This window comes from Siniperca chuatsi, linkage group LG15 (genome assembly GCF_020085105.1).
Source record: "Siniperca chuatsi isolate FFG_IHB_CAS linkage group LG15, ASM2008510v1, whole genome shotgun sequence".
Classification (NCBI taxonomy): domain Eukaryota; kingdom Metazoa; phylum Chordata; class Actinopteri; order Centrarchiformes; family Sinipercidae; genus Siniperca; species Siniperca chuatsi.
The window spans coordinates 1,656,310-1,667,499 of record NC_058056.1 but is presented as its reverse complement, the minus strand read 5'-3'; the positions used below and the strand labels follow the sequence as shown (position 1 = coordinate 1,667,499).

Below are 11,190 nucleotides of genomic sequence, written 5' to 3'. Positions count from 1 at the left end.
GATAACTCTGAGGTTCCATATGGTGGTGCTGCAGGCCAGGGTAGTGCCATCTAGAATAACTATATCTTTAGATAATGTGTCTCGGAGGTGTTTGGGGCCAAGTACAATAACTTCAGTTTTAACAGTTTAACATCAGAAAATTGCAGGTCATCCAGGTTTTTATGTCCTCATGGCATGCTTGAAGTGTAGCTAACTGGTTAGTTTCATCTGGCTTGATCGATAGATATACAGTAATTGGGTATCATCTGCATCACAATGAAAGTTTATGGAGTGTTTCCTAATAATATTGCCTAAAGGAAGCATATATAAGGTGAATCGAATCGGTCCAAGCACAGAACCTTGTGGAACTCTGTGACTAACTTTGGCATGCACGGAGGACTCACCGTTACCAACTGAGATCGATCTGATAGATAGGATTTAATGTACTTAATGTGGTTCCTGTAATGCCAATTACATGTTCCAGTCTCTGTAATAGGATGTGATGGTCAGTGGTTTCAAATGCAGCACTAAGCTCTAACAAGACAAGTACAGAGACAAGACCATTGTCTGATGCAATTAAGGTCAAGGTCATTTGTAATTTTCACCAGTGCCGTCTCTGTGCTATGATGCACTCTAATCCTCAAATAAACTATTGTTATTTAAAAAGTCACAGAACTGTTTGGCGACTGCTTTCTCAAGGATCTTAGAGAAAGGGAAGGTTAGATATAGGTCTATAGTTGGCTGAAACCGCTGGATCAAGAGTGGGCTTTTTAAGAAGAGGTTTGATTACAGCTATTTTAAAAGACTGTGGTACATAGCCTGTTAATAAAGACAGATTGATCATATCTAGTAAAGAAGTGCTAACTAAGGGTAAGATTTAAGCAGCCTAGTTGGAATGGGGTCTAAGAGACAGGTTGATGGCTTAGATGAATTAATCGTTGAAGTTAGTTGAGGAAGGTTGATAGAGTAAAGCTAAAAGTCTAAATATATATCAGGTTTTACAGTTGTTTCTAAGGTTCTTGTGTTTGAAGATAAATCAGTACAGGCTGAGGGCAGGACGTGATTCATTTTTTCGCTAATAGTTAAAATTTTATCATTAAAGAAGCTCATGAAGTCGTTACTACTGAGAGCTATAGGAATACATGGTTCATTAGAGCTGTGATTCTGTCAGCCTGGCTGCAGTGCTGAAAAGAAACCTGGGGTTGTTTTTATTTTCCTCTATTAATGATGAGTAGTAGGATGCTCTGGCATTACGGAGGGATGTTTTAAGACTATCTTGTCAGACTAAACAAGGTTATTCCAGGTTGTTGGAACGCCATTTCCTTTCAAGTTTTCATGATGTTCGCTTTAATTTGGGGTTTGGGGTTATACCATGGAGCTAACCTTCTTTGTTTCATTATCTTCTTTTTTAGAGGGGCGATAGAATCGAGTGTCGTTCGCAGTGAGCCTGCAGCCCTATCAACAAGATGGTCAATTTGGGAGGGGCTGCGATTTGCATAGGAGTCCTCTGTTATATTGAGACATAACATTGATTTAAATGCAGATGGGTTCGCTTCCTTAAATTTAGCTACAGCACTATCAGATAGACATCTAACAAAAATAGGTGAGTAGGTTATCTTATGTCAGGAGATGGGGGTGTTCTCAGATTTGCTACTGTGCCATACATTATTTATAGAGATATAATTTCTCTGTTGTTTGACTAAAGTCAGCATGGATTTTTAAGTGTGAAATATGCTACTTTTGATAGTCAAGTACCAAAGGTAAGATGCAATAATATCAAAATAATATAGTGCTGTTTGTGCTTTGTCAGCAATCTATTTGGTCATCCAGCGCTGTGGGGAAATTGGTATCATCTATAATATTCATGTAATATTCCAATAGTTTTTATAGTTTGTTGTCTGTGCTGCTACACTGCCTCACAATCTTTATGGACCAATTAGGAATTCATGGAATCTTGGTAAGTGAATTTACTTAATTAAAACCCTGTGATTGACTGATTTGAATCTTGATCCCAGCTAAAATCCTGCAGCCTCACTCACTGCTGAAAGCCATAGGAAAACATCATCTTTAAGCAAACAAAACAGCTTATGTATTAATGCTTCAAATTGGCTTATTTACAGTATTGCAGCAGTTTATCTAAGTTTATATACTTGTGCATAAGAGATTGTATTGTGACAGTCAGGCTTATAAAATGAAAGTCACAATTGCGTGCACACGCATATCTGAGTGTTTGCGTAATTGTGCGGGCAGCTCGAGGTGAGGCCTGTAAAAAAATATTGCACTGGGGCCAATCATTAATAACTGACACCACTGTTGGTGTCCTCAAGGTAGGTATGGCCCTGCACATAGAAGTTCAACCAAATCTACCAATCTTTCTATAATGTGTAACAAAATGATTATCTTTAACTCTTTCTCTAACTGTTTTCCTTAACTGCTTAACATCAAAAGTAGTCTTGGGGAAATTTGGGTATTTGAAGGCTACTATTGGGCACTACATAAAAACCAGGCAGTGTACTTGTAATTACCATTTTATTTTTTTTAAAAACACAGTCATTTAAACTGTGTGTTTTAGTCATTAAAACTAAAACAAGTAGATTTTCCCATTCAATTTCTGTTTTGTGAACAGATCCCTGTAATCCGGTCACATATCCAGAAAATCCATTACTCCCCAACCGCTGCACTAAACCCTCCGAAGCAGCTGTCCAGGTTGCTGTGACATGGCACAAACAAGCGGGGCTAAACCAACATCCTCATGCTAGCCACGGACTCAACATACACTGTTATGAGCTGCAGACAGATTTAGCCTGAATTTTAATTTAATAGATTGGAGTGGCAAGAGGGAGCAGCAGATGTGGTGCTTGGCAGCGAATGTTCAAACCCAGAGAGTTGTGCATAGAGGATATGAATAAACCACAGTGTGTGTGTCTGTCTGTGATTCACCGAGAGCATGGTTGAAGGTTAGAAGTTATTTGAATACACTGATGCTTTATGTGAAGAGTTCAGCTTGGCGTAAAGTGTAAACTGAAGCAAAGACATTATCAGCACAGCTTGTGTGCTGTCTATATGTGTGTGTGGATGTTTTTGTGTCTGTCTGGATGTCAAATGTTATGTATTTTTCTAAATCAAAAAACACTGTGTAGAAGCCGTTCAGATGCCTCAGTTTTGTTCTGCCACAGGAAATATACAATGAGCACAAACTAAAAACTTCTTGGACAATTTGGTGACTTGTCTCATCTGCTGCAGGAGTTGATGACACATCGGGCAGTTCAGAAACTACAAATGAGAGCAGACTAAAGAGTTCAGCCAGGGAGGAAAACTACTAACTGATATAGCAAATAAGATGTTTTCATCTTTCTCTCTAGAAAATTTAAATTTTACATGTTTGAAAAGATACTGATAGCTAAAGATCGGTTTCATTTAACCAAAAATGCTTTCATGTGGAATATTTTCAAGCACAGAAAAAAAAACTTTTTTTAAATTTGCCATTGCTGAAACTAAATGTAAAACATGACTCTTAATATCTGGAAAATGAGCTTAAAGTCTAAAGTCAGATAAACATACCCTGCATACACTGTTCAATGATGACTCTTCCACAAACAAGTCATCATAGGCACATTTTCTTTCTGGTCTTACAGCAGCAAAACAGATATTGTGATATGATGGAAATGTCCTCAAATTATATAAATGTGTCTTCACTGTATAGTGAATTATTTTAGAATTGCCAATAGCATGTGTAAAAGGTGCAAGCAGTGGAAACGCTAATAAAAGCAGGAGACTTAATTACAGACACAAACTACTGTACATAACCTATACATCTCACGTACCTTTCATACAGATCACTGTGTGTCAACTCTTTGAGCTACTCATCCAAAAAGATAGCCTTTAAGAAGCATTCTTGATTTTAAATGTGAATTAAATTTACCAAACACCCCCAACACAGACAGAGGTATTACATAACTGTTGAATATTCTATATTCTATTCACCTTTTGTTGTCACTCAGACCTCTTGATTAGCCCAGCCCACAACCTAGTGTTTTATTCTACCCTTGTTGTAATGGTATAAAACCTTGCTCTGAATGTCATTCTTCAGAAGAGAATTCATGACTGCTGTGAACTCTGTCTCGCTGCGCAGTGAAATACATAATTATTATTTGTGGGTATTTAGTGTAACAGTGCCAGTCATCTGTTGATATCGAACCACAAGGCAACAGCAAGTGGACAGAACCAAAATAAATGTGGCATATCCTTAATACAAAAGAAAATGTCTGATCATTTTGTAGACCCCATCTGAAAAGCATTTGTCTAGTTTATTAACTAGACAAATTATCTTTATAGTTTCAATAGGTTAAGCATGACGTGTTTCATAGAGGCCCCAGCGGCCCAACGTTATCAGGATAGCATTTACTTTGTGATTATGTGATTGTTTGTTCAGTAATATGTACCACTAAAACACTGTAAAAATTGAAATGTTAAATATCATAAGGTGATTCTGGCATGTTTATCATCATCTTGACACGTTGTCTTACATAGGGGCCTTGCGTCAAAATCTACTTTTAGTACTTTAATATTTCAGTTGATTTACTTACATGGTGCATAGTCTTAAACCAACTTGTGTTACAAAGCAAGTAAACATTGGGGGGGTATTTAGTGTAGGAATTCTGGTTGGTTTCTGGACTTTAGGAAAATGGGTTGGGAGCTAAATTGGGGAGCATAACTCATTTTGCCCTGCTGTCTTGTAATTATCCTACTGTATGTACCTTCCATGTTAGTTATTGTTAGCTTTAAGCACAAGCCTGTACACATGAAAAGTGACAATGGGAATGGGGAAGGGGTTAATTGGAGGACATAGACTTATGAGGATGGAGTAGGCTACTTGAAGAATCCATCTTGTTGCTGATTATTTTCTCTATGTTTCTCTTTTTTAATCCTCCCCCATTTTTACATGTAAGTTAAAAAAAATATTGGTCAAAAAAGCCAGGAAAAAATGTTTTTATACAGTTTAAAATACATTTAAACACACACCTCCACGAAATGGGAGAGAGGGAGAGAGATAAAGCAGGCTGTGAGGAAAGAGAGAGAGAGAGAGTGAGAGCGAGAGAGAGAGAGAGAGAGAGAGAGAGAGAGAGACTGTTCGTTAACAGAGGTAGAGTCTCGGGGCTCCAGAAGGGACCAGGCAGTCTCTGGAACAGTTTACCCAGACTATGGACTTCATATTCCGGGTTGCTGTAGGCGGAGCGGCGGGGCTCAGGCTGGGAGCCTCTAACTCCCTCCTCTCTGCTTCATGTCGCCTTCTTCTTCTCTGAAGGAAGCGGAGGAACTTCACCGGCAGCTCAGGAGCAGCGCGGCCGGCCGGGAGTCTCAGGCTGTCGGCGTGTGTTTGAGGGAGGCGGGGGGAGATGCGGGACAGACCGCTAGTGACCTGAAGTTCCTTCCCTTCCTGGCTGCTTCGGTCAGGACCTTGCACATTCAGCATAATGCCCCAGTTCTCCACCACCGTAAAACCAAGTAAAACCAGTCCGAAGCCGCAGCCGCAGCGGGAGCTGGGAGCGGACGCAGCGGGCAGGATGCGAACTTTGTGCCCCGTCTGAGCGCAGCAGTCTGCGGAGAGACGAGCTGAGCGGCTGGATGTGCAGCAGCAAGACTTTCTGCGTTCCTGAAGGTAAGAAAACTGGAAATTAATGCAGTATGGTCTGGTAACTAGGCTTTGTATTTTTTCAACCTAGAATTTCATTTTTATTCTCATGTTCAAATATGGGAATTTCTTTTTAAAGATGAATTTATCCTGTCAAAAGAATTGTCAGAATAAACAGGAAAATTGTACCAATTTTAGTATTTGCTTCATTGTAATAATTTATACACTTCTTTCATTAATAGGCTACCATTGCACACTTCATTTTCATTGGGTGTGAAAGCAAAAAAACAAGGAATGTCCACATGAATTATACTTAATATGGACTATGTTCTCTCACAAGGCTCAAACCTAATGAACTACCCGCCAGTTTATTCTCTAAACTGGAAAACACAGTGCTAAGAAACAACAAAGGCAGTGTTCTTTAATAGAGGCTACTTTCTGCAGGAACACATTAATATATATATCATAAGATTGATGCCAAAGCTGATAATAACCTAAAGCTGATGCTGATAATAACCGTGGTGAGGTCGGGTCACCATTATTGGACTCAGTTTGATGCCTTGTTTGCCCTCCCAAGGAACATTACATAACTATTGAACTGACTTGGCCACAAGTCAATGTAATCTGTCAATTGGCTGCTGCTGCCTGGTGCCATTTTATTAACCACCACTACCACCCAGCTAACAACCACTAATAATACAGTTTATTGATATTTTTCTTGAATTCTCCTAAATAATGAGGCTTTGGTTTGTGAACCAACTAACACTCATGCTGTTGACTAGGAAATCTCTCCACTTTAGTTAAATCTTATGACCTTGTGCACAAAATAGCACCTTTCCTCACTGCAAGGCATACATTGATCTTAGTTTTGTCCCTGTGCCAGGAATTTGTCTAATCTTATCTCTGCTGACAGGCTGTGTTCATCACCATCCATTAACCCATCTCCACCAGCACAACTAAACTTACGGAACAAGGGAAGAGAGGAATGCAAGTCTAATTTAGCAACAATTAACACACATTTGGCTTTGTAGCAAGTTTTGTGGTAATATCGGCCACAACATCTAACTCCCCCTCTTTAACCTGATAATTCCTCCTAAGGATGTGTTTTTCCTAGTGCAGTGGGGCAGAGAACCCCCCATCGGGGCTGGATAAGGTAACAGATTTGTGGTGCTCATCAGCGAGCCAGTCCTTTCAATTTGCCCATTTTAATTGCTCTTTTTGTGAGTTTATTCACATTCATGGCTATCAACTGGGGAAGGAAAAAAAAGTTTCAATCCGCTTACTGTATGTTTTAATTTTAGATTAGGGCTCACATTAGTAATCTATATACTTATTAAACTTGTTTTTCCCATCATTCTACCACACCTTTGCCTTCAGTATCTTTTCAAAGTATCAGTATCCTTTTCCTCTAGCTGTGTGTCTGAGGAACATGTAACAAATCTATAAGTCATTTGTATGCACGCTGCTCTGCTCTCCCAATTTACAATGCCTCACTTTGCATTTGTGTGATAGAAAGGGAAAATAAATAATTTGGTCTGTAGTGGAAAGCATACATTTTGAGGAGAAAAAAAAGACTGATTTTCCCATTATTCTTATTTTGCAACAGGTTTCTGGATCCAAATGTCAAGTCCGAGAGAAGCTTTATTGTTGCGGAACCAGCAGTGTGTGACGTGAAAGGGAAAGGAAGAAAGGAAGCGAACGTCCAATGATAACCCTCCAGTGTGTTGTGCATGGCTCTGTCAGCGTTGAGCGCCCTGAAGAGAGCTCTAACTGGCGGTGATAGAGAAGAGAGGGTGAAAATGTGATTAACTTTACTAATGTCTCCCAGCTCAATTATGGACAGTGGCTGGTGAAGGAATCATATTGCTTAATGGGAACATTGCTCTTGTGTTGGGAAGCTTAGGACAACTAATTACTAAGGGATTACTCAAGACCTTCTTCAGCACCAGGCTGGACATGGTGGTGTTATTAAGCCAACCGCCAAAATCTAATGACTGTTCTGTTGGATTTTTCGAATGCTAATTTCTTATAATTTTTTTCTCTGATTTGGTATCTGTATTTTTTCTGATCCGTTTGAAATGGAGATACAGTGGCGTTTATGGAATAAGGACTGGGCCTCCTTTATAAGGCCGTGGATACCTATACTGTTAGGCCTTCATCTCCAGTTCTCCCGGGCTTCCAGCTGTCCCGAGGAGTGCCGCTGTGATCGCACCTTTGTTTACTGCAACGAGCGGAGCCTGACCTCAGTGCCTCTGGGAATTGGTGAGGGTTATAAGACCCTCTACCTCCACAACAACCAAATCAATAACGCTGGGTTTCCTTTGGAGCTCCACCATGTGGCTTCCGTGGAAACTGTGTATCTCTATGGGAACCAGCTTGATGAGTTCCCAATCAACCTGCCCAAAAATGTAAGAATTCTCCATCTGCAAGAGAACAACATTCAGACCATCTCCAGAGTGGCTCTGGCTCAGCTTCTTTGGCTAGAGGAGCTGCATTTGGATGATAACTCCATTTCTACTGTAGGGGTGGAGGAAGGAGCCTTCCGTGAGGCAGTGAGCCTGAAGATGCTCTTCCTCACCAAAAACCACCTGAGCAGTGTGCCTCTTGGTCTTCCAGATGATCTGAAAGAGTTGCGATTGGACGAGAACCGGATCGCGGTTATTGCAGAGGAAGCATTTAGGAATGTCACCCGCCTGCAGCGCCTCCTGTTGGATGGGAACCTGTTGACAGATGAAGGGATTGCACCAGGGACCTTTCAGGACCTAGTCACTCTGAGGGAGCTGTCCCTGGCCCGCAATTCACTCACATACCCTCCCCCGTTCCTCCCAGGGGAGGTGCTCGTCAAATTAAACTTTCAGGAAAATCAGATAAACCAGATCCCTGTCAGGGCATTCGCGGGGTTGCAGAAGTTGGAGAGGCTGGATATTTCTAACAACCAGCTGCAGTCATTGACACAGGGGGTCTTTGATGGCCTCGTCAGTCTCAGACAGCTCACTGTTCGGAACAACCTTTGGCTGTGCGATTGCAGCATGAAATGGGTGGTGTCATGGCTTAAATCTCTGACAACCTCGCTCAATGTGCGCGGCTTCATGTGCCATAAACCTGAAAAGTTCCGGGGCATGGTGATCAGGGAGCTGAGTGCTGAGTTGGTCCAGTGCCCGCAGAGCACAATGGCGGCACCTCTGCCCACCTCACCAGCTGACACTGCTGTGATCCCATCCCTGTCATCTTCCACAAACTCTCCCCTAGTCACTCAGTATGTTTCCTCCTCCTCCAGGCAACCCTTCCCCACATTACCCACCCTCTACCCTATCTATTCAACCACAGAGGGGGGTCTGAGAACTAAGCAACCTCTGGACCCCCAGAGGGAGACTTTGCAGGTCACGTTTGCCATACTGAATGGCTCGGCAATCCATGTCAGCTGGGTGGCCGCATTTCCAGTCACTGCCTACAAGGTGACCTGGGCCAGGATGGGCCCCAGTCTGACAGGGGACACCGTCAGGGAAAGGATAGTGGGTGGGGATCACCGGGGGATCCGCCTGGCTAATCTTGAGCCAAAGTCCACCTATCGGATCTGTGTAATTCCCTTGGATGCATTCAATAATTATCGGCCCAAAGATGATACTGTGTGCACTGAGGCCATGACCACGCCAGTGTCGTTCAGCCCTGACAACAACAAAAGACCGTCGGGGCCTGAGCAGGCCACGCAACAGGAACCCAGCTCGCCTTTCTTGTTGGCTGGGCTGATTGGTGGGGCTGTGATCGTGGTGCTGGTGGTACTTCTCAGCATCTTCTGCTGGCACATGCACAAGAAGAGGCGTTCCAAGTCCTCCATCAAGTGGAAATACAACCGGGGTCGAAGAAAAGATGACTATTGTGAGGCAGGCACCAAGAAAGATAATTCCATCTTAGAAATGACTGAGACCAGCTTCCAGATAGTCTCACTCAACAACGAGCAGCTCCTCAAGGGAGATTTCCACATTCAGCCTATTTACACCCCTAATGGGGGTATCGGCTTCCAGACTGCCCCCTTGGGAACAACAGCACAGTCTACTGCAAGAACAATGTTCAGGATGCAGACATTTGTTGCACATGATGATTTTGGAGAGCATCAGGAGCATTTTTACTGACAACTACCCACATTTTATTGAACACTACAATGTCAATATTATTTGGAACCCCAGTGTCTTCAAGAAATGTAATTTATACAACTAACTGGATGATATATTTTATATAACAACATTGGATTCATAAGTTATTGGTTTATGGATTTGTGCTATTTGAGTTCTGTGCACACAAACATGTACAATCAAGATTCATTTATTTCTAAGTATTAATGCTGGGTTTCAGTTTGATTTTCAGTAATAGTGAATGATTTTGAAGTCATTGTATACTGTAACTATAACAGACACAGAATCCACACTGTAGCTGCAGTGCATCGTAAGAGTACTGAAACCAGCTAGTAGAATTTTGTATGACAGGAGGAGAAAAGAGACGGGCACACTCACCACTAGAGGGCATAGTTTTCTGGAAATCATACCGTCCACCACACTTTTCCTGTGACTTTAATCAAGTCATCACAGTAATATGGCACATTTGTTTAATTGTCACTACAGTCAATATAGATGCAAATTATTAGATTCCTGCTCTAGGAAGAAGACATATTTTTATGTAAATTTTATAAATTTCTCTCACCTTCAAAAGGAAATTTAAAGGTCACAGTCATTAAACATTAACAGAAAGTGGCAGGCCGCAGTGCTTTCACCTGCTTTTCAAGATTAATACATTATCACAGTTAAGGGGTCATGTTATTAGTGCTAGCTGTGTTTGATGGTGGGTGTCATGGAGTGAGCAGCAAAAAAGCACATCTGCCCATGTTTAACCCATTAAGAACCAACCCTTTTGTTCAGCAAAAATAATGTTATGGTAAAACAGTTTATATATGTGCCTTGAAGTGATCTGCTTACAATGTCTTTTGAATCTATGTTTTTCACAAAATGTGTACTGTATATACATTCAGTTGAATTGTTGAGGAAACCTCTTGCTCTTGATTATTTATTTACCTCATTACGCATTTAATTAAAAACATATCTTCAATAGTGTACTTATTCTTCATGATCTGTCACAGAATGATCACTGATTCAGTGAGCCCAACCCGTAGTACAATGTCAAAATAGTGGAGCAAAAAGAGATTACACAAGACTGAATCCATACTAGCTCCCACTACATCGACCAGCTCTCCAGAGCCAGCTGCGTCTTTCAGAACAGGTCACTGCCCAGGAGGATGCACCAGCAGCTGCTGGCCCCACTCTCTTTGTTCGATACAGTTGATTTACACTAGATTTGTATAAATATGGTTTGATTTGCATTGTCCTGCATTGCATTTTAAGGTCATGAGCTGTATAGTAACTTCAGAAGATTTAAAGCCCTTGATTTCACATTTTCTAATGTAAAAGATAACCCTCTTTCTTTCCCTTGAAAATATATCTTTAAAATTACAGTAACAGTATAAATGATGAATCAGTTGAGATACAGGATACGTCCTTGTTTAAAGTGCCTTGGGGAAAAAAGGATCTTAT

General features: G+C 41.2%; 1 protein-coding gene across 1 annotated transcript; it reads left to right on the top strand.

Moving 5' to 3' along the window:
• Nucleotides 1–5,501: 5,501 nt before the first annotated feature.
• si:dkey-87k14.1 (leucine-rich repeat transmembrane protein FLRT2) lies at nucleotides 5,502–10,708 on the top strand. The gene is given in 3 exon segments (XM_044167170.1): nucleotides 5,502–5,638; nucleotides 7,218–9,628; nucleotides 9,631–10,708. Coding segments are annotated over 2 exon segments (2,016 nt in total). The 5' UTR covers nucleotides 5,502–5,638; nucleotides 7,218–7,689; the 3' UTR covers nucleotides 9,708–10,708.
• The last annotated feature ends 482 nt before the right edge of the window (nucleotides 10,709–11,190 follow it).